Source organism: Grammomys surdaster, unplaced genomic scaffold (genome assembly GCF_004785775.1).
Source record: "Grammomys surdaster isolate TR1022 unplaced genomic scaffold, NIH_TR_1.0 128, whole genome shotgun sequence".
NCBI lineage: Eukaryota > Metazoa > Chordata > Mammalia > Rodentia > Muridae > Grammomys > Grammomys surdaster.
Genome location: NW_021604586.1, coordinates 4,504,188 through 4,527,535, shown reverse-complemented (window position 1 = coordinate 4,527,535; position 23,348 = coordinate 4,504,188). Strand labels below are relative to the sequence as shown.

The window sequence follows — 23,348 nt, the reverse complement described above, 5'->3', positions numbered from 1 at the left end:
TCTGGAGATCGCTAGGACATTCTTCCCTGGCGTACTGTTGCCTTAGCTCAAATTCTGACCACCCCTGCACATGTGCCCCGGGGTGGGGGAACACAAGGGCTTCTCAGATAAAATCTTTTTATTCCTAACACAGGATCTTACCCTGTGTCCCAGGCTGACATCAAACACAGATCTGTCTACTTCCCAAGGACTGAAGCATGGCTACTCTGCCTGGCACTAAGTTTTGATCTCTTAAGAGCAGACTTCTCTCTGGGGTCGCCTGTACAGAGCCCACGCCTGACTCACCGCCATGCTGTGGGACAGCTGTTCTGCAGTCAGGCTGAGGCTGTAGTTCTGCGCCTCCAGCCGCCGGCACTGTGTCTGCAGCACCTGACGCTCCAGGTTTTGCTCTGAAAAGACAAGAGGTGGCGATGTGTCATCTTTGTATGAAGCAGCATGCCTTCATGCAGCGTGTTCTCAGCTGCACCAATGCGTTCAGGCATGGCCACGCCAGTGCAGTGGGGAAAACCCGGAGAAACTACTGTGGCGGAGGCAGAAAAAGGCCAGAGTGTCCTTAATTCGTTGAATCTGTTTCACCGAGAGACACTACCACAGAGTGCTTCTTCAGTTAACACCACATGACCGCATGGACTGGCATCACAAGGCTGGGTCAATCCTGACAGTGAGACACACTTGTCAACAGTGGAGCAAGCAAAGCAGGAAAGGAAAGAGGAAGATAAAAACCCGACAGAGGAAAAGAGCTTAGGTTGCCTGAAGTTTTATATCCAAGACAGGAGCCTTGCCATCCAAGTCCCAAGGAATACAATGACAAGGAGAGAAACACTATTCCTGATCTGACTCATGTGGAGAGGGCTGGGCACAAACACACGAGAAAGCTACGCTTGTGTCCGCTGTGGAGAGAGAGAGAGCCATAGGGGACAAGATTCTGAAATTCACACAGCTGCTTAGGACAAGCCAAAATGAGCTGCCATGGGGGTGCTGCTGCCTGCCATACAACAGATGCATCCTCAGAACGACAGGGACAACACAGGGAGGTGTCCTGGCAGCCTTCAAAAGACCCCACACATTTCCATTCATTCGAGATGCTACCGGATTACGTTTCTGCAGGATACAGACGGGTATAGGAACAGTGAATGGTAAATCCAATAATCCAAAAATAATGGGTAGGGGAGGGTGCCTTCTGAGGAAAGCCAAGCTCCAGCAGGAGCTCCTACTCTGGCAATCTCTTAAGTTCGTCAGTTGATATCTAGTTCAAAATGCCTTTCAAGGCTGGGTGGCACATGCGTATGACCTCAGCCCTCAGGAGGAGCGCACAAGTACTAGGGAATCCTGGGCTTCAAAGTGAGAGCCTGAACTTGCATGCAGTATATGGCTTTATTAACGAATATGCCAAAAAGGAAAGGTAAGGTGTGGGGGGAAGGAGGCAGCCTCGGTTTAGGCCAAAGGTGGTGCAAGCACCCAAGTACTGGGAGATGGGCCAGGGAGCGGTATACAGTAAACAGGTGCCAGCACCTCTCTCCAGGACTGTGTGTGAAGACAGCGGAGCAAGGGATGTCTGGGCATGTGACTCAGGCTGCTTTTAGGCAAAAACACCTAGAAACTTCAGTGTGGGCTCAGATCGTGGTGATTAGGACCAGCCAGGGCTCAGCTACGTCTGGAAACCATGCACCATTCTGCCATGTCTCACCCCAACAGGGCTCAGGGCTGGGGTACGGGCTATGCCGTAGGCTTGCCCTGCAAGAAACCAGTGTCTTAGCGTGGTGACTCAAGCAGCCCTGGACTGGCAGAAATCTAGCAGACCGACTGGACGCACGGATTACCCGTCCGCACAAACCCTTACCTTCTATGTGTTCCTGGTAAGCCTCAAAGACTGCCTCAATTCCTTGCCACTGGCGCCTGGGGGCTTCCTCATCGCTGTCGTCCTCAGAGTCCTCCTCAGAGTCCTGGTCCACCTCCTGCATAGGAGGGCCTTTCCTCCCTACAGGGGGCTCCTGCTGTCCATTGTGCTGGGGCAAGGGGACCCTGCTGGAGGACTGCAGCTCGGGAATGTTGTAGTGGACTGATGTGTCGACTTTGTGGTTCTGCTCTGCAGACAGCAAAGCCGAGCTCCCTGGGGAGAAGAAAACGGAGATCTTGAGGCTCAAATGACGGAGACAAACGTCAGAGTTCCTATCCCCCGGGGCACATTGAGAACTCTGTAAGCACAGCGTGCTTTGTGAGGGCAGGGGTGCTCCCTGAGCAGGGCCAGGGATTGCGCCCTCCATCGGGAGGTGCTTCAGTCCTGCGGGTGGCCTCGCCTGAATGATGCCCAGTGATACGTCCCCTTAGATGCCACCTGAGAGAGCCCCTCCACCCTAAGGAGCAGGGAGCAGACAGCCTCTGGCCAAAGCTCACAAACCAGCTCACACTTTTCTTCCAGTAGTTTTCCCCTCACAGGCTAGGAGGCGAGGTCAGAGGTCAACGCTGATGTCTTCCTCTATTGCTTTCCTGTTCTGTTTAGCCTGGCTGGCCTGCAAGCTTCAGGTATGCAGTCTCTGCCTCCAACCACCCCAGCTCTCGCCTTAGCTTCCTGAGCCCCAGCAGCTGAGTTAACTCAGTGACAAACACTGGGAGGTCAGCCTTCACAGCCTCATGTGAAGCCCTCAGACAGACTGGGAACGGTTGATTAGTCAATTCTCCCTGCTTGGGTTTACACACACACACACACTTCGCCTGGGTGAGCGGGGCAGGAGAACCCGCTGTCCCTACATTCAGGGCCCTGGGCGGTAGGTACACGGTACCTTGACAAAGACCCAGATCTCCAAGTGAGCCCATGACGACTCTGGGAAAGCCGCAGCTGTGGACTGTACATACAGAGGACACTTGCTCTGGCCTTACTTAGGACCTGCTACAAGCCTGGAAGCGAATGAGGCTTGCCTCTCCCCTCCCCAAAGCGCTTCACAGGTATTAAGGATTAAGCAGGACCATCACTGTGTAAATGGCCTGTGTCACCCTGTAGGACCTTGAAAGGCAGCCTGGTTTCTGGTGGAGCACAGGCTGGAAACCCCGTGACCCTAAGGGACCCTAGGCATTTTGCCATACCCCCAGACTCCCGACACGAGGCCACAGCCCTCCACATAGGTTTATGTCCTTCAGTCACACAGGGCAATGCCTCCTAGCCCCTCGGTACCTAAAGGCCAGAAGGGCTTAGCCAATTAAGCTTTCCTTCCCAGATCCTTCTCCCTGCAAAAGGGATTTAACCGCAGGCCTGCCCTGAGAAACTGGGGTGCAATTTCTCATCTACTTTCTTTTTTTTTTTTTTTTTTTTTTAAGATTTATTTATTTATTATATATGAATACACTGTAGCTGTCTTCAGACACACCAGAAGAGGGCATCAGATCTCATTACAGATGGTTGTGAGCCACCATGTGGTTGCTGGGATTTGAACTCAGGACCTCTGGAAGCGCAGTCAGTGCTCTTAACCACTGAGCCATCTCTCCAGCCCTCATCTACTTTCATATTATCTCATGACAGTAAAAGCCTTAAAACCACGGACTGTTTCTTTTCGTTGGGACCCACCATGGGGAACAACAGGCCTTCATCTAGAGAGCTGTGCCTAATCTCCTGCAGAAGTCGTCTCTGCATTCCCAGCCACAGTGACCACCAACCCAAGCCAAACCAACCAGCCAGCCACGCCAAGAACTCTCATCCCTGCATGACCCAGCCGGAGCGCGCTCCCCCTCTTCCCTTCGGCCACAGGCCGATCCAACCCGTGGGCCACCACTTAGTTCTCTCAGCTCTTCTGTGGCTTCCAGTGAGGCCTGGGTGGCCAAGAGCCTGGGAACCAGACGGTCGGGACCTCAGACTGCGCTCCCCCAACCCTGGAGCCGTGTCCCCAAGGCAGCTTCTCACAGCGCAACACCAGCCCGGCTCACCCTGCACTGTTAACAGGTGACATGGGACAAATGTGGCCCATTACCTTTATGCTTCTGCAGAGCCTTCTGTGTGGACTGCAGTACGGACTCGTGGAACTGATGTGCAAACTCTTCAGCCATGAAGGGCTCCCAAGGCTTGCTCTTTCCGTTGACGCTGTGGGACAACGGCACAGGAATGTCCTTGGGCGGAGCGCCCCGGAGGTAATGAAGCATGCTCAGGTTCTTCTTGCCCCCAGGGGCCTCGCTCAGCCTGGCCTTCTCACCGCTGGCAGGAGCTGGCTCCTGGACTCTCAAGAGCTCCTGGGGCCGGACCTGTTCCAGTCTTGCAGTCTCTGCGGCCTTTGGGACATCTGACAAGGAGGCAGGGACCCCGGCAGGCTGATCCGTCTCTAGAGGAGCTGGCTGTGTGGCTGGTTCTTTGAGAGACAGAAAATGAGGGGAATATTAGGAGCTGTGGAACAACAGGCATGCAGACACTACTGATCTCTAGAGCTGAGATCTGCAGAAAGGCCCAGTGTGAGTGTGTGTGTGTGTGTGTGCGCACGCGCGTGTACCCCACGGTAACATTGTGCATGAGGTTAGAGTTTGAGGAGTGGCCTGTTTAGCAGCAGGTCCAACCACGAACAGTTCCCAAGGGACAGGGAGACACGAGCAGGAAGCGCTGAGAAGGTAGGAGTGACTTCATCCAAATCAGAGAGAGCAAGTGAAGACGGGAGCTAGCAAGAGGCTGGACCCCAAGGATTCAGCTTTCTTCGACTGGAGAGCAGCAGAGAAGCGAGAGAGGAAGCAGGAGCTGGAGACAGTCTGGAGAGCCCAGGCAGGGCATGCAGCGGGCTTCGGACCCATCCTCTTGGGAAGTGGCGGCTACAGCCTGCAGCTGATGGGCGGCACCATGGGAGTCAACGCCCTCCCCTGAACTTCACGCCCACCTTCCAATCTGCACTGTGTCCTAAGGCTCGGCTCAGCCAGGATGGAGAGGGATGGAGAGAAGCCCTGCTTCCAGTACATCAAGTTCACTGCGAAGACGAGACTTCGAACGCCACCTCTAACCCTGTGGCCCAAACTACAGGAGACTGGCGGGTGGCATGTCCCTCCCTTACCACTCAGGGAGACGGTAGGACTGTCCCTCGGAGAGTTTGTCACTGAGTCTGCTACTGGTGCGGACAGTGCTCTCTGTTTCATGGCACGGAGCATCTCCACAAGCCTCTCTTTGTCTGTGAGGAAAGCAGCCCGAGGTTAGCAGCACTTTGAGATGGGAGGAAAGGTGAAATCTGGCCACCATGACTGGCAGGTATAAGCCCTTCACACCAAGAGGCGCCAAAAGCAAGCACCATGGCCAGCGCTGCAGACAGGAAGAAAGTAGGTGACACCAGCCACGTTTGCAGTGGCTGCTTGGGGGTTTCCATGGTGACTTCCTTCTCAGCAGTTATCCTGATCTGAAGACCAGGGATGGCCCCAACACGAGGGCAGAGACCAGGGAGGTAGCATGCTCCCTGCCTAGGGTCAGAGCCATTTCCCACGAAGGAGTGCAGACCCTGCAAGTGTTCCACACCGCAGATCCCCGATTCAGTGGCTCTTCCTGCCAGCTCTGAAACTTAAGAGGCTTCGGTGCCGACGGCGTCCTTTAGACACAAAGCCAGGTGAAAAAAAATCACAACTAGGCACGCGTCCAGGGGCTTGTGCTGGCAGTCAGCCCGTCACTAACCCTTGCGTGGAAAGCGAGACCTCCGCCACGCTTGTTAAAAAGGAAAAAGAAACTGCCACCTCCAATAAAGAAGCTTGTCAGACCAACCGAAGAGCTGGAGGCCCCGTTTTTCCTGGGAGTCTTCCAGAAGAGGCCAGTGCCCTTAAGGGGCACAAGGCACACAGGAGCATGGCTGTGAACACCACCGCCTCAGCCCAAGATGGTGTCGAGCCAATCAAAGTAGCCTCAGCAGGCCTTCGCCATGCCATGTCTTCTATACTGTGGATTCCAGTCCCAAGTCTCTTCTCCAACATGGCCCTAGGGTACCAGACTGATCTGGAAGCATCTTTTTGGGCAACTTATGCTTACTATGTGGGCTTGTTATTTACAGACCACCCACAAGCTCACTCTCCAGGCCTGTTAACATCAGACACAGTGCTCAGTAGAGATCACTGGCGACCCCAAGAGGAAGGGCCTGCGGGACACAAATCCCGAGTACACCCTCTCAATCCCAGGGAAAAGTCCTAGAAGCACCCTGACCAAAAGTACAGGAGGGTGGTAGGGGGGGACTTGACGGGCAATGGCTGTACATACACATGAGTCTTCAACAGGACATATGCCAGAGCAGAGTGTGACAGAATCACCAACCAGAGCCGAGAGGCTCATGCTACCCCAGGAGCGCCCTGGCCTGCACATGCAGGCCAAGAGCAAGACCATACCTTTCCTCTTCTCTGCACTGATGTGTGTCAGGTTGAAGAAAGTCAGGAACTTCCTCTTCTCCTCAAAGTTGGGGCTGTTGTTCATCTCGTCGGGGCTGTATCGAGTGGACAGAGCCAGCCTGGGGGAAGGCGTCTGTCGCTTGCACTGAACGGCAGGTGGTGACGGGCTTCGCTCTCTCAGCATTCGCCTCCGCTTCCGACGCTTCTGCGCCACCAGCTCCTCCTTCTGCTGTTGGGTGGTCAAGCCAAAAAGTTGCAAGAACTCTAGCTTCTAGATCGAGAAAGAAAACAAACGAGCGTGAAGCCACTGTCAGCTTCACACTGCCCCAGGGTCCCGTGGTCCACGCAGTGTCACTTGGATCTGGGCCGCAGCGGAGCAGGGCAGTGTTTGGAAGCCAAGTGGTAGGCCGAAAGCGGGGACTAACTACCCAGCCAGCCCAGAGCATGCCGGAGTCGAGGATGGACCTGTTTACCTCAGAGGATGTGTCCAGTTTGAGGGGTGGCTGCTCGGCCACACAGCGGAGGTGTGCCCTGACCTCCTCCTCATCGCTCTCATCGTAGGAGTCGTCGAGGTCGTAGTAGTACCCTGATGGCAGAAATGGGTGCACTGAGCCCGGCTCAGAACCCAGGATGCTCTGTGGACACGTGCACCTGGGGGCATGGGAGTGAGACCACTGGGCTGGGCCTGCAGGCACCCGCGAGGACCCTTGCTAAGAGGGCCTGGTCCCTTCCCACCTGCCTGGACACCTGCAGTAAGCTGGGGATGGCAAGTCTCAGACTTGGGATGCTCCCTGGGCCCAGAGCAGAGCATTCCTGACAAAGGCCCGATGCCCATGGCTTTGTGAGCATGCCACCACCTCTGTTGTGACCCTCATAGGAAGGTAGCGAAAAACCAGAGTCCCCATTCCTTTTCAGGGTAAAATGATGGAAAAGCCCCAGCCAGGTCCTAAGAAGCTAGCATGACCAGCACTCCAGAAGCAGAGCTAAGAGTTGCTGGGTGCAATACCAGACAGGCCGTATCAGTTCAAGGAGACAAAACTGGCCTCAGGTAGTCCCCCTCAGCAGGTGTGTCCTGTGCTTCTGTGTCTACAGCCCCCACTGGCTCTCCTGACCTTCTCAGGACCTTAAGGAGCTGTCCCCTTCACTTCTAGGGGACAGGGACAGGAAAGAGATGCCTAACTCTAGGCTCGGTCAGGGAAGTGTCAGCTGCTGTCTCTTATCCCCTGGTGCACATGCCCGCAACTGTCACTAGCCCAAGCCTGAAGCCCTGCTGGGCTGTTCCTCTGTTAACATCACACTACTGATATTTAAAGACACCTGATCAGTCTCTGCCCATCGCTTATCAATACCATGTCTTCAGTACTGTCTTGGCAGACAGGCCATGACTTCGAATTCTGGGATAACGTGCCTCAGGGCAGGACTGGCAAGGGGCCCTACAGGTGTGAGGTTCAGAAGTCTGAAACTGCTATCTGAAACCAGTTTTTAAAAACTGGAAGTAAAGTGGGAGAAGAGAGGCCAGCAGCTGGCACTGGACTCTCCTGTCCTGATGAACCCCCGATTCCCAGTCAGGCTGGGACCCACTCAGGAGGCCAGACCTTTCTCCTGAGCCTCGCGCCGCCTGCGCTCCTCCAGGTCCAGTTTGCTGACCAGCTTCCGTCGCTGCTGAAGAAACTCGTCATAGATGTAGGCCGGGTCAGGGCCCCTCGCCGTGGGGTGGCAGAACGGCGAACCTGGCTTCAGAGGCCCACTGAGCTCCCCAAAGGGGGTTGGCTGGGAAAGAGAGGGCCGCTGCTGGCCCAAGATGGTCTGTGTTGACTTCTCAAGTTCAGCGAGGAAAGGCCCAGGTCCATGGGAAAAGGTCTGAGGCTCCAGACTTCCTGCCTCCCGTGGTGGTGGCGGCGGCGGCAGCGGCAGCGGCAGCGGCGGTGGCTGGTATTTGTCCAGTGGCGTGGCCTCACGCTTCCGGGGCTCCTCTGCCTTCTCTGAGCAGTAAACCCGCTCTACCTTCACCAGTGGCACGGCAGCCTGGCGGCTGGGCTCAAAAGCAGTCGTCGGGTGGCTATGCAGAGAGTGGCTCTCGGCCCGCCGCGTCTCCAGAGCATTGTCCATCAGAGACACTGGATTCCAGAGGGCTGTGGGTACGTTGTGGGTCTGGGGCTTGGGCGAGATGAGGGGTGGTGGGCCACCAAAGTGCTGTGGGGGCTCACGGCTGCCCTGGTCGTGACGGGTTGGTCCTGGCCTAGAGAGAACATACCAAGCCATCGGTTTTGGAAGCAGACCTGCCTACCAGCCTCCCACAGAGCGAATGCCCAGGGTGGCTTGCTGGGCTCACACCAGACTGCCTGTAGGTGGGAACTCCTATGGGGAGAGGCCTTCACCCAGTCTACGCCTAGGAGAGCCAAGTCTTCCTGGAGAAGAAGCTCTGACACCAGACACAGGGTGGTGGCTGTTGCTGCCCCCCTGTGGTTCCCGACAGAACTGCAGCAGCCCCAGAGCTCCGCCTGAAGGACTTTGAGCTTGCCTTGCTAGATGTGCAAAAAGCTTCCCCTAACCCACTCTCTCTATTGCCCAGCTCTGCCCAGGACCCCCACCGTTCACCAGTCGGTCCATGCCCTCCTCCAGGCCTGGGCAGCAGCTACACACACAAGCCTCTTTTGGCTGTAGACTACTACGGAGATCCACAACTAGTCAAAAGACAAGAGGACAGGTGACTTTTAGGGACCAGCCCTGACTGGTCCATCTAGAGCACAACCCCCACACTAGGGAAGCACCGTGGAAGACCGACAAAGCCAACGTACCAGGAATTCCTCTGGTAGGCAGTGCCACGTATGCATGACAGGGAAGCTGTCACCTAAACAAGACTTGTATACTGACAACACTGGCTGACAGGCCAGCACAGGAAGAGCTGGAGACGGAGGTGAGAGGGAGGGACCTTCAGGGACAAGCAACCTGATAATCTACCAAATCCCAAGTGGTCAGCCCTAAACACATACAGACACAAGTGCAACACAAAATGGGCTCAGGAGGTTGTACACACACACACACACACACACACACACACACACACAAACAAAAAACAAAAATTACAGAAGAGGTCTTAAACTTGGAAGCACAGGAGGAGTTTGGAGGAGGGGAGTGGGAAAACCCGGTTACAGGACTCATAAAACTCAAAAACTTTAATAAAAAAAAAGTAGTTTTAGGGGGTGTTCCCAAAGCTCAATACTTCTATGAGGGTGAAGAAGAAATGTTCAGACTCATGCTGTCCCAAGATAAGGGCAAGGTCTATGGAGGAGGGGCCCAACGGGCCACTGCTAGGCTCCTAGGGTCTTCTGGGTCTGGCCGAGGCACCATTTAACAAAGCCGCCAAGGCTGCCCCTCACTCCTGCACAGAGGCAGAGCACAGCGTTTGGCTCCCCTCAGGTTCAACAAGGGATAAACAATCACACCACACGCCCTGAGTCAGGCATGCCACAGTTCCCAGCTAGGGGTGCATGGCCCCACCCCTCCCTACACCCCCACCCCATCCCAGCAAGTAAGAGCAGGTTGATGTGGGAGGCGGGTCCGGCAGGGCCTCGGAGTGGCCTCCCTACAGCCGTGCACAGTGTGGAGGGCCAGGGATGGGAACCTGAGGTACTTCCAGTTATGGCTCTTGTCAGCATGGAGGAGAAGGGGTGAGAGACTTATCTGTGTACCAGTCAACACAGATGCTGAGGGATGGGGTGGTCCAGAAGATGAAGCAGGCCGTGTGGACCAATAGCAGGCGAAAGGAGTGCAGACAGACTGATGGATGGATGGATGGACAGACGGACGGACAGACAGATCTTTGCATCAGCATCACCTGCCTCCAGTGAGGCCCCGCCCAGGACCCACCTGGTGCTCTCGGGCCTGTGCTCCGCCTCTGTGGGCACCGGGGGCCGGCCCAGGTCAAGGTGCTGCTCTAGGACCTGCTGCCGGAACTCGGACACCTGTGACTGGCGGTCTTCCTTCTCCTGCCGCAGGCGCCGCTGCCTCGCCAGCCACTTCTCCTCCTCATTGGTGCGCTGGATCAGGAGGGCTGTGGCGGCGGCACTGCTTCCAGGTAGGGAGAAGATGCCATGGCCGGAGATGAGGCTGGGCACCGTGTGGTGTGGGGCAGACACTGGGTGCAGGGGATGCTGTACAGGCTTGGGTGCCTGCAAGCCCACGTCCTTCAGCTTCTCTGTGGGAGGAAAACACTGTCACTGCGGGAATGCCAGCGCCTTCGCTCACCCCTGCTCGAAGGCCAGGACAGAAGGAAGAGGTCTTGTAGAACTTTAGGAGACACACGTCATCCTTGGAGAGAGGAGACACGGAGGTATGTGTGGCTGGCTCAGAACCAGTTGTGTGTCTTTAAGGACTCATGGGGCCAGTTGTTAAAACAGCCACTGAGGCAGCTCAACCACATAAGATTTTCATCAAGTAAATTCCATTCAGAACAAGATCGGGATGGCTCATGCCTGCGGTCCCAATGCTTTCGGGGCTGACAAAGGAACACGGCTATGAATCTGAGGTACGCCCGAGTCCCAGGCTAGCCTTGGCTTTAGAACAGAACTCTGACACAGAACAAACGGTCAGATCGGGGGTATCTCAACGGTGTGACTCTGGTGTCCACCATCACCATGGCAAAGGGCCGAGACCAACCAAGGCTCCTCCAGCAGTGACGGCAACTCCCCTCCCCTGTGTCTTGCCCAGTGACTCTTTCCGTTCCAGGGGGCACCTCTGGGATCCTGTATCCACCCAGGGTGCCACACGGCACACCTCTTCCCAGTCTCGCCAGCAATGGCACGGCACTCCTCAACCCCAGGGCAGGCGCTCGGGTACCTGCTCGGGTCGGAGTCAGCTGCTCCGAGGGCTTGGGCCGCTCCTCGGTGGTGTGACCTCGGAGTCCGTGCAGCTCGGCCACGGGCAGGAAGGTGGGCTCCAAGGCCTTGGCGGCCAGCAGCTCTTTCTCCCTCGCCCGCTGCTCCCGCTGGCGCTCCAGCTCCCGCTCCCGCTCCTTCTCCAGCTCCCGTTCCCGCTCCTTCTCTCGCTCCTTCTCCCGCTGCTCCCGCTCCCGCTCCTTCTCCCTTTCTCGGTCGGCCTCCCGTTCCCGTTCTCTCTCCCGTTCCCGCTCCCGCTCTCTCTCCCGCCGCAGCTCCTCATCCATTTGCAACCTGGGGGCACAAGCAGAGGGCGGTGCGCTAAAGAAATGTGCAGAAGGGGCAAGTCCGCGCCCAGCTCAAAGCGGGGCAGCCATACTCTTCCACCTCTCACTCCCACACATGAAGATCCTCACCCCACTACCGAGCCAGACCCCACTACCGAGCCAGGCCCCGCTGAGGGCCTGAAGCACGCTCGACTGTCCTCCCCTCTGTTGAAGACACAGCTTACCTCTCTGCGCTGAGGCTGGACATCCGCTCCGAGTGTAGCGCTGCCAGGGACGAGTGGGAGAGCTCAGGAGGGTACCGTACCCCGGAGAGATGCAGGTGCATCGCCGACGGGTGCAGTGGAGGCAGGGAGCCGGGGGTAGGGATGGGGTAGAAGGGAGACCTTAAGGCTGACAGGCAATAGGAGTCGTCCATCCTGTAGAGAGAGGTAGAACTGGTGTGTGCCGAGGCAGGAGCCTAGCAGACGAAAAGCCCTGAGGTGCATCTGTAGCACTGCAGGAAAAAAGGCTGAGACCCAGGCAGGTGAGCGGGTGCTGCTCACGCAGGCTCAGCACAGCAAAGGCTGTACGCAAAGCACACGTCCATGGTCAGAGGCCACAAGGAACTGACCACATGGGCGCCTAGGATAAGTGAACGGCAGGGCAGACTGGCTGCGGACAGAGACCTCCCATGTGACCCCCCGTGATGAGAGGCCAGTCAGGCTAGGAGCTTCTGCAGGAAGAGGGCATGGCCTGACTCTCTTGGGGGGTCTCCATCACACTGTCCGGGTACCGCACATAAGTTAGTGGAAACTGGCTACTGGGACGTGGATGCTGAGAAGTGGGAACCGGGGAGCAACAAGCAGGTGGTGCTGGGCCCATCCATCAGGACTCGACTCAACTCAGTCAGAGCCGGGAAAAGCTATATGGGATGGACCAGGTCTCCCTTGAGTGTCTGGCCCCAAGCCCTGAGAGGTTCTGTCTTGCTGAGAACAGACTAGCACTCAGACACTTTGTGTGTGGGAGACATCTCACCTGAAGGCCGGGTGGGGGAACGGGTGTGGGGCCAGGTAGCTGGGGTGATAGTAGGCTGCGGCGGTGGCTGGGTCCAGGCCAAGCGGAGGCAAGGAGGACATGCGTAGGTCTTCAGCAGTGTGGTAGGGCCGGAAGCTCCTCAGGTAGTCCTCAGTCACCGTGCTGGGGGGCACCACATGGTGCACGGGCCGCTGGAGGCTGTGGGAGGGGAAGCAGGTGAGCAGAGGTAACTCGTCACGCCCCCTCAGCAGCTCAAGGCTGTCCCTGCCACCCCACGGCCCATCAGGCTCAGGCCCTGCCGCTCAATGAGGTACAGCCTGGCATGAAGCCCAGACTACACAGATGGGAAACTGCCTGCTCCTCAGACCTGCCTGTCCCTTAGGCTCCCGACCAGTGGATACAGATGCTAGAGTGGCCTCTCTGTCCCCAGACCCAGAGGATGGGCTCAAATGTGGTTACGACGAGTGATTAAGTCTCAGCACGGGGTGGACTACAAGCTCGGATGGGGCCGAGGACCTCAGGGCGGACCAGGCCACAGAGGCTGACAGCGCTCTGTCTATCTCAGCTGGCACAGACTCTCAGGCCTGTCTGGAGCCCCTCCATGCCCTCCCTGATCGCAGCCTGGCACTTACTTGAGGGGTTGGAAGCGGGAGTCCTGTACAACTGAGCCGGGGGAGAGGCCAAAGGGGTAAGGAGTGCTGAGCAGGTGAGGGGGGATGGCTGGGCCGGCTGCCTTTTCCTGGGCGAGAGGCGGCTCCACCAGCAGCCGCTCACGACCGCTGCTGCTGCCTCGGGAGGCAGAGTCCTGTGGGAAGAAGACACAGAGTTATTGGGGAGCCAGCCAGGTCCTCAGAGAGGCCAGTGTTTAGCTCATATTCTAGAAACATCCTCCCCCTAATTTTTTTTTTTTTTTTGGAACAAATGAAAAGAAAAGGTGGCTGGGCAGTGGTGGCACACGCCTTTAATCCCAGCACTTGGGAGGCAGAGGCAGGCGGATTTCTGAGTTCGAGGCCAGCCTGGTCTACAGAGTGAGTTCCAGGACAGCCAGGGCTACACAGAGAAACCCTGTCTCAAAAAACCAACCAACCAAACAAACAAACAAAACACCGCATAAAAGAGGTATTTTAGGGAGAAAGCCTCCCATGAGCGGGTCTAGACTAAGGTCTACATGGGCCTGGCTCAGTTCCCAGAGGAACTCAGCAATGTCGGGGAAGCCTTAAACACCAGACTGCTGAACCCCAAGATAAAGCATGTGAGTATCTGTAGGGCGGGAACTCCTACTTCCAATAAGCAAAATGGGGTGGTCATCAAAGTCAGGACATACACACCCTGGGGACCTGCACCTCAGGACAGAGTTTCTCCCAAGATTCCAGCGGTGCCCGCAGCTATCTGGACACTGCTAGCAGCTGGCAATTTGCTGGACCTACAAGGGGACACCCTTGCACATATTTAGGCTTTGGGACCCCAGTAGAGGCTCCCTTCAGGCAGGAAGTAAGAGGTGGCAGTAGGGATGGGTTAGGGCCTGGGGAGATCCAGCCTCAGAGATCTTTTGTGTAAGCAGCCACAAGCAGCACACAGCCCAGAGAAACCAGACTGAAGAACCCTGCCTGCTGGTCACCTGTGACTAGGGAGGAATCCTCGTGGCAAAGCAGAGAGACACCAATGGGAACACGGAAAAGTCAGGGAGCCGCCATGGGCCAAGGGGAGACTGAGGGCCAGGAGGCCCCTGGTATCACTTTGAGGTCCTTCCCTCAAGGCTGCAGGAGATGTCCAGCACAAACAGACAGCGGGTACTCACTAGGGACAAGAGGTCCTCTGGCTGACATGGGCTGAACCCATGGTGTGTCTGAAAGGCACATGGTAGCCAGCATAGTAACACTGACTGTCCCTGGAGGACAGCCCTGCCAGTCCTTCCTGGACTTCTGTCTCCTTGTGGCTATCCAAGCCAGTGTGGTGACACCCCTGGGGTCAGCTAACGTCACTGAAGCATATGTAACCCCCGAGGGGGGAGCAGTCCCTGCTGGGCCGACACTTAACCCTGTGAGCGCAGCGAGAGGACAGCTTACCTCAGTACCTCCCTGCCTCCATTTGCACAGAGCCTTACCACAAGCCCTCCTGCTCCCCACAGACAGCCAGCCACGATTAATTGAGGGAGACAGGCTGCTGATTGAATTTTTAATGAGCAACAACATCTGTTTCCTTCCCCGAGTGCAGCAGCAGGCTGTCTCGCTTCCCTTGTGGGGTCCTCACGGGTTCATGACCTCTGACCTGCCCTCCTTGGGAGGAACATTCACACAGTATCATAAAGGTGGGGGCCTGCAGTGGGGGGGGAGTCACACATCCCACCCACACCAGGACGAACAAGGAGACTAGAAAAATGGCCATCGGGACACTGGGTGTTGGGGGGTGGGGCAGTATGCCCCACTCCACGGGCCTGTGGCCTCTCTGACTAGAGCCTCGTTAAACTTGAGCCAGACACCAGAGGAACAGGTCATCTGTAGGCTAGGGTGCTGCCTGGGTGATGAGGAAAGAAAAAAAACCCAGGCGCAGTGGCTGCCCCAAGGCACCCCCCTGGCAGCGGCTGTGGCAGACAAGATATGTCTGCAGAGCGGCTTGACACAGCTGCATCCATGAAAGGCAGCGGCTGAGGAGGAGGGAGCTGTCATTCTCCAGAGATTAGAGCAAGGTCTCCACAGCTGGGCAAGCGGGACTTGCCCGTTAGCTTCAACATAGACCGTTCTTCCTTCATCATCTCCCGAGTCTTTCATTGCCTGGTCACCCTGAGAAGGATCCTGGAACCACGGCTTGCCTTGACTCCCAACAGTGGATGCACCGTGAGTCCCCTAGCGACTCACGGCCACACTACAGGGACAGCACATTCTCCCGCCCCTCCTGGAAAGGATTAAACTCTCTGCTGAGCTCTGAGCATCATCCGCTCAGCCACTGTGCTTGACGGCCTCCCTGGCGGCGAGCAGGTTTCGTTAACCGCAGCGTGAACTGCTGGAGCGAAGCCATCATGGCCCTTCTCCGGGTTACTAAGTGTTTCTGAGGCAGTGGGGATCCTCTGAGGATGGTGACAGGCTCCGGGCAGAGGAGTCACGAGGCAGAGGCACTCGGAACCTCCTCATTCTCTAAGGGGGACATGCGTGAGGTGTCTTGGACCTGGGCCAGGGGCTCTAGTCAGCGGATGCTGGGGGGGGGGGGCAAGGCAGGAACAGGAAGTGACCTCCTACGAGCTTGTCTCTCAGGAACAAAGCCAGAGCCAACCAGTCACCAGGCTTGCTGGTTGTCCAGGCAGGGAAGGGAAACTATCTGGGGGTTTATGTCAGCTGACTCATTGTCTGAGGTCAAAGCCGAGCTCTGGGAGGAGTCCACAGACAGGAGATGGTGGTGACAACTTCTCTGACTTCTCTTAATGCCAGGACAGGGTGGGTCTAGGCTTCTCTGAGCCGAGATTCGAGGACAGAATCTCACAGACAGGCTTCCCAGGGTAAGCATGACTTCAGCCACAGGAGGAATGTGCCAAGGCTGGCCCACAAGCTTCAGTAAAGAGCCTGGAGGATGCTCCAAGCACTTTACTGGGGACCAGGGACACCAATCAGACTGGCAGATGAAGCTCACACCCTGCCTATCCTGCCCTGGCCCCACAGGGGAGAGGCGCTCTCCTCCCCTCCCCGCTTCCATCTTTGTGGTTTAATTAGTACTTCCTAGCAGTACAAATCCTCTGGGAACCGGGTTGGAGAATCCAGGGAAAGCCACAGCTGAGAGCAGTTCTTAATTAGCAAGGCCCCCTCAGGGCGGGCGCCAGGCCGGTGGGAGGCCCGGGGTACAGGGGAGGCGGCTCCTCCGTTCCAGTCAGTCAGGTTAGTGTGCGGTCAGCTGCAGACACAAGATCCCTCCTGCTGGGATCAGGGACTAAAGAGTGGGCCTGCAGTCTCCGCCTCTACCCCTCTCCAAAGCAGTGACAGCTATTGTCTACCTAGAGACCCAAGGCTCAGGTACCACCTCAGGCACTTTATGGTGTTGTCTGTCTAAACCTGGTGACTCTGGGTCAATCTCTCACTCCTAAAGAAGTGATTGCCGCCAAGGCCACCAGAGGATACAATAAGACACCATCTAAAAGTAGAGGGGCAGTCCTTGGCAGGAGGGCCTCTGCAATCCCTCTCCTCCCTTCCCCTCCTCAGCCTAAGGGAGGCTTCTGGCCTCCTAAACCAAGCAACTGTGTCTGTGGTACTCTGTCACAAGCCTGATGCAAGGATTACCTTAATCCTACCATCTTCCAGTACTGGGTGTATACGTATCAAGCCCACCTCACAGAAGAGTCTGAGGTCCAGGGTGAGAGGCCAACCTCATCCCCAACCTCAAGTTCTCAACAGAGCTGTGGACAGAAAGCTACCTGCAGGGACAGAGACACAATCACACAATCACACAATCACACACACACACGTCCCCATTACCCCCACTACGCCCACTCTGGGCGGCGCCACTCACCTGGCGGCTCTCGCTTCTCCAGACCCCATTGACGGTTTTGGTGGGGGCAATAGTGACCACCGGGGGAGTGCTGGGGACACTGTGACCCCCAGGGGGGACGATGATGGGGCCCATGGGCACTCGCTTGGGCGTGCTAGCTGGAGAGCTATGGTTGGTGGCTGGAGAGGACACCGGAGATGACTCACTGCTCAGTGAAGACCCTGCGGATAGAGAACACAGAAGCTCAGGGGCTGTGCACGTCACCGCCACCCAACGCACCCATGCTTCTGCCATTTGAGAATGCTCACGGGGAGTGAGACCCAAGAGCAGCCAGGCAGGGAAGGACCGGCAGCCATTCTGTGGCCAGCTTTGCTGGCCTCCCTTGTCACACTGCTTCTCAGGCGTGGAGGTGGATAGCTCTTTTTACATTTAAAAATCTGAGACGTCATTCTCTTTTAAAAAGCCATTGTCAACGTGTCTCGGTGTATCCGCCATATTGTGTGAATGAATACTACTATAACCAGGACAGCCCAGTCATCCCAGAAAGAAGCAATGTGCTCTCGTTCCCAACCAACCCCAGCAGCAAAAGGGAAGAGGCAGGTAGGTGGGGGCAGCTTAGTTCTTGGGGTGTTGGTTCTGGCAGGTAGTCAGGAATGATCTCAGTCACTAACACAGTCCCCTCTTCCCCAGGACAATCCTACCACTTGGGGAAACATGGCACTGGCCTCTTGACGGCCGAGGCCCATATGTAACTTGTGTAGTTGTACAGCGCAGCCCCTAAGTAGTTCCAGACAAGCCTCTTGTTTACATGGCTAACCTATTGGGGCCCGACCTCGGCAATGAGGCCTGAAGGCCGGAGCTTAGGGAAGGGACTCTCAGTTTTCAAACGGGCAACAGACCTGCTGCCTACACCCTGAGAACTCCGTAGTCCCAAGCAAGCAGAGTCACCCCCAAGGCTGGGCAGTGTGAACCCAGCGCAGTGACAGCCCAGCACCTGTCGGTCGGAAGCAGAGCGGCAGCACAGGAAGGCGGGTGGGCTTAGAGACACACTGGCTTGGGAGTCCAGCTTCTGAGATCTGATGTAGGCAAGCTACAGGTTGGTGCAACCAGGCCTGGGGACTGACCAAGAACCTTGGCTACCTCGAACGAGCTACCACTCATGAGCCGGGGAGGGCTTGGCATCCTACATCTATATATTCGGTAGGAGGGCATCCCTCTGTGCAACTGAGCAGGCCAAGGGGCCAGAAAGCCACGCCCTATGCCTGCAATGCCAACCCTTGTATGTGTCCAAAAGGGAGGGCCCTTGTCAACCAAACAACCCTAAGAAAGTCCCTGTAGTCTCATGTGACACATGCCCGCAGCCTTGGCTACACCAAGTCCCAGCCCTGCGTATTCTATACTGGAATGCCCCGACAAGGCCCTCAGCCACATTCAGGAGAGGACAACAAGAACAGAAAGAGTCAAACTGAGCACACACTGTGGGATACAACCTCCTTGCTCAGAGACAGTACCTCAGAGGGTGGGACACAGTTCCTGGGGGGGGGGGGGGGCGGGGGAAGAGAAAGGCAGGGGCCCAACTTTTCAGACAGGGTCTTACTATACAGTGCAAGCTGGCCCAGAACTGACAGTTTGTTTCCATGCCAGGTGGAAAAATTCAATCACTTTCAAATTATTTTCAGGAATCTTCCTATTGCCTAAAACAGCAATCTGCTTGGGTACCACGGTCCTACCCAGGAGAGCCACGGCTATGGCGCACACGCCTAACATGCTATCAGTTTCTGTGTATGCGGAAACCTGTGTGTGCAGGTGTACATGTGTGCAAACGTTTGTGCAGAGGCCAAACGACAACCTAGGGGGTGCAGTCTTGGAGCACTGCGTACTGTTTCTAAGACAGGCCCTCTCGCCGGCCTGAAGCTCAAGTCAGGCTAGACAGAGTGACCAGGGGGCCCTAGGGTTTCACACATCATCTCCCTGTGTGATTGGGAACAGACGATACCATGCCTGCCTTTCAAACAGGTACGTGCTAGGGCTCAAACCCAGATCTCCAAGCATTTTACTGACTAAATCATCTCCCTAGCAACTCCTGCCCCTCCGCCCCTTCTTTTTGAGATAGAATCTCACTCTGGAGCCCTGCCTGGTCTGGACTCATGGCAATCCTCTTGCCCTAGCCTTTTGAACCCTGGGATGAAAGGCAGAGCCACCTCAGCAGAGTCAGTCCCCATTCAATCACCACCATCCACTTGGGAACATTTTTGTAATCTTCAGCCATGCCCGCCCCGCCCCGAGACGCAGCAGTCTGAATGTGCAGCTCTGCGGGCTCTGGGCATTCCCTGGCCCCCTCTGTTGAGGTGTTTGCTATATCAGAACTCCACCCGTACCTCAGAGTTGCTGACCTTCACTGAGGGGGACTAGTCATCAATTCTTCAGCCAACGGACAGTTGCCCGGCCCTACCCGACAGCTACTGTGAAGAGCAGTTCCCCCTGCAGACACTAACACAAGGGCAAAGAAATGTTTCGTCTGCACACGGGAGCAAAAAAACAGTTAGCACTTGCGCACGCAGAAGTCCACCACCCGCTAAAGCAGAGGCTGTCTCCCACATTATCCAGGAGCCTGCAGATGCTGGGTCACCACTGAGGGGCCTCTGGACATCTGTTGAGGGGCTGGGATAGGTACCAAAAATGACTCCTGAGGAAGGATCAGATGATGTCTCAGGTCAGTATGCAGGGACCTCCTAGCTCCTCTGTACCCCAGTCTGTACGAGGGGCAACCTCCAAGCTCAGCTGGCCCCACTCTGTTCCTTCCCATGCTAGCACAGCCTGGCCCAGCAAAGGACTAGTGTGGGACAGGCAGGCTCTGGTGTGGGGCTGGCTCAGAGAGGATGAGGCTGGCCCTGGACAATTAGCAGCCTAATCCCATCGGAGGTGGAAGGCAGAGGCCAGCGCTCACCAGCAAGAACCTTGGGATCAATACCTCACAAGGCGCTGCCAATTAGTGAGGCTGGCGCCTGGCTCCCGGCCCTGTGCTCCCTTGCTGTGTGTCGCCGAGCAGGCAGGTCCGACATCGCTGTAATTAACTGAAGCTATTCAGTCAGAATGGCGGGAGTGGGTCAGAGAGCTGGGGCCGAGTCCCGCAGATGAAGAGGCAGAGGGTGCCTGCGTCACCTCTGCTGACTGACAGACCCCACAGATGAGGCCAAGGACCTATGGGCAGCCCATGTTATTAAGAGCGGAGACCCCCAAAGGCAAGCGCTTGGGTGGTGTTAGCCAGCTGGTGTAGGTATGAACAGAACCACACAGATAGTTGCTAAGTATTACCTGCATGGCCTCTTTTCCTGAGTATGTGTATTATGCGTGTGAGTGAGCGTGTGTGTGTGTGCAAGTGTGCATGTGAAATGGTTTCAGGTGCCTTCTTTAACTGTATTTACCGAGTCTCTCACTGAACCTGGAACTCAACCGGGGTGGCCAGCTTACCCAGGGGCCCTTCCATCTCTGCCTCCTACACAGGTTCTAGAGATGTGAACTCAGGTCTGGACATCTGCAGGAACTATCTGATGTCTCTGCTGGCAGAAGTGGTCTCGCATCTCAGGGGCTGTCCCTCCCTTCCCTGCTGACTGGAGTGACCTCGCACCAGTTAGCTGTGGGGGTGAGTGTCAAGGAACAAGAAGTAGACTCAACCAAGACTACGTTCAACTGCTACCTGGACAACATGAGTGCTGGCAGCGAAGGACCTAGGACCAAAGGCAGAGTGATAAGTACCAGGTAGGAAAGCCCTCTGGAGCCTCAGAGTGGGGACACAAATAGCCAGGCGTGCAGCAGACAGCTCCAGAGGAGGCATCGGACATGATATGCAGCTTTGAGGAGACAATCAAAAGGAACCACAGGGTGGCCATATGCTGCCAGACAGGCCTCTCCTCCTGCTTTGACAGCAGGTCTTCATGCATGTCACAAACGTCGAGGCTGTGTGGCCTCAGTGTCCGTCTGTGAGGGAAGTGGGGGCTGGTGGCGGTGCCATTAAACCCTAGTCAGCCATCAGGAAGGCGCCGTGATTTGAGAGGGACTAACTTTCCAGGACTACCTGACGGGCAAAGAACATGACCAACCACACGGCACCAGTCGTAAGAACTGAGGCTGGCAGGAGCCAGCAGGACCCCTTGGGTTGGGCTCTGCCCCGTTGCCGCCATGTTAGGACACCGTGAAGATAGTGTGGGCGTGGGGGTGGGGAATGGAAGCAGTAAGGGAAGGAGAGGCGGCAGAGGGAGTGGGGAGGGGATGGACCATCAACCTGATGCCCGTACCCTGCTTGCCTCCTGTCACCTCCGGGCCAGCTGTGGCTCTGGACATTTTGGGTGACTCTCCCTCCCCTTCCTGGTCTCTCTCTTCCTCATTGGCTAGCCCTGCTGCTCACACCTGAGCCACAGGCAGATGGGGCTCCAGACACCCGCGGAGAAATGCCTCTACCTTGCCAGCCGCAGACTGACAGGCAGGCAGGCAGGCATGCCAGGCAGGCCATTTGTTTGGTTGTTTTCTTTGAAAGAGGCAGATTTCAAGGAGATGCACACAGGGTGTGCCTAGGCCCGCACCCAGCCCACCCTGTAGCAGACACATAGGCAAGTGGGGGCTCTCAGATTCCAAACACAGAGGAATGGTCCCCAGCCTCTTCCTCTAAGGACCTGGGTATGGGTTTCATCCACCACCCACGGTAACTTGATGCCCCTTGGTTATGGGGGCCTGCAGACGGCAAAGACTTCCGGAAAGCTCAGAGCACTGGGGATGTCTAATCAGAAGCTTAACCACTGTAAGCTACCCTTGTCACCCTGTTCCCCACAGGTGACAAAGTGGCAAACAGCCAGGTATCAGGCGGCTCTTCCACCACGTGCTTCCTGGGAAACAGGCGGCCCAAGGCCCCAAGTGTACTGGGACGGAGGGTACATACAGCGCTGGTGCTGTGTGGGCCTCCCGACGATCAGCCAGGGACATGTGGGCTCCCGGCGCAGCCCCCCCCCCCTCAGCAGACGGCACCAGGGCCCCATGGGAGATGAGCAGATTGCCACACAGCTTGGAACCCGCCTGGCAGCGCCCAGCTTCATCTCTCACGGGTGGGGGCTGTGGTGGTGGGGCTCTATAGCTCGCTCTCATAGAGGCCAGGGAGCCTGTGCTCTGAGAACCGCCTTGTGGGGTCAGGCTGGTGGCTGGAGATGGGGCTCCGGGTGGGAGTTCCCAGAGGATCCCAACACCCCTTACTCAAAGTAACTTAACAAGTCCGCCGAACACTCTGGGGGACCCTTGTCCTTCAAAGGCAGCTGGGCCAATGTCACAGAGAGACGGAAACCCCCACAGGGTATTATGACAGACAGGGCTGGTAGGAGTGCCCAATACATACAGGGGAAAATGAAATCCATGCTTAAGGGCCTCTGGGGGTGGGGCACCGCCACTCTAAGGAAAGATGGGTCCTATCCTATACAGCTGAGAAGCTGGAGCTGCCCTGCTGCCTGTCTCATGCACAGATGGACAGCTGAGCAGCCTGGGGATATTGTTCCGAGTCCGCCATAATGGGACTGGCATTAAGTAGCCAGGGGTCCAGCCAGGGGCTGGCCTGGAGTCCACAGCCCCAGTGTTCCTTCCAGAAACCAATGTAGACGGGAGGGTGCTCCCTCTGCCCTCCGTCCTCCTGGGAAGCCCAGGCACGGCACCACAGGGAGGCCAGGAGTCAGAGGACCAGCAGCTGCCTAGGCTTGGCCAGGCCAGGAGATCCACAGCAGTGGGGTTCCCACAATGGCTGACCAGAGTCCCCTGGGTATCCCCAAGTTTAGGGAGTGGGGGGTGGGGCACAGGCAGGGGCAACAGGATTGGGAAACGGCGGTGGGGACAATTGGGGAGCCCCAGAAATAGCACTCGGGAAGGCAGTCATAGGGGCTGCACTTAATTACGTGATCTATATCTGCTTTGTATGGTCTCACTAGATCAACAGGCTACCAGAGGTGGACTGAAGGCCCTGGGCAAAAGCAGAGGCTGAGTCAAGCCAACCTGTCAGGGCACAGCAAGTGACTTAACAAGTGCCAGGATGACTGGACCTTGCCGGGTGAGTCCCCAGCATCTTCTTGCAAACCTTGGCCTCAACTTAAAGACGTAGGCTACGACCCCCACACGGCTCATCTGGGTGTGATGAAGCCCACAGCCTAGGATATCCCCCATGGGGCCCCATGGAAGTCTTGGGGGAGGAGCCAGCTTCTCTTCTCTCCCCCTCTGCCTTTTCTCTCCGAGCAGAGCAAATGAGACGGCGTGCTGATTGGTTGTCTGGATTGAATTTTTAAACTGCACCCCTGAGACACGAAGAAGAGAGACGAAGAAGAGAGACGAAGAAGAGAGACGAAGAAGAGAGACG

At 56.6% G+C, this 23,348-nt stretch overlaps 1 protein-coding gene across 6 annotated transcripts in view; it reads right to left on the bottom strand.

Moving 5' to 3' along the window:
- The window catches only part of Gse1 (Gse1 coiled-coil protein), a 360,992-nt gene that overhangs the window by 2,991 nt on the left and 334,653 nt on the right, over positions 1–23,348 (bottom strand). For all 6 annotated transcript variants that reach the window (XM_028752324.1, XM_028752357.1, XM_028752333.1 and 3 more), the window contains 13 exons: positions 16,988–17,187; positions 13,129–13,301; positions 12,497–12,694; positions 11,707–11,898; positions 11,158–11,489; positions 10,189–10,516; positions 7,914–8,557; positions 6,792–6,904; positions 6,319–6,589; positions 5,016–5,129; positions 3,960–4,331; positions 1,841–2,110; positions 286–389 (listed from right to left, as the gene is read on the bottom strand). In XM_028752324.1, coding sequence (XP_028608157.1) covers positions 286–389; positions 1,841–2,110; positions 3,960–4,331; positions 5,016–5,129; positions 6,319–6,589; positions 6,792–6,904; positions 7,914–8,557; positions 10,189–10,516; positions 11,158–11,489; positions 11,707–11,898; positions 12,497–12,694; positions 13,129–13,301; positions 16,988–17,187 — 3,311 coding nt within the window. The remainder of the gene's footprint in view (positions 1–285; positions 390–1,840; positions 2,111–3,959; positions 4,332–5,015; positions 5,130–6,318; positions 6,590–6,791; positions 6,905–7,913; positions 8,558–10,188; positions 10,517–11,157; positions 11,490–11,706; positions 11,899–12,496; positions 12,695–13,128; positions 13,302–16,987; positions 17,188–23,348) is intronic.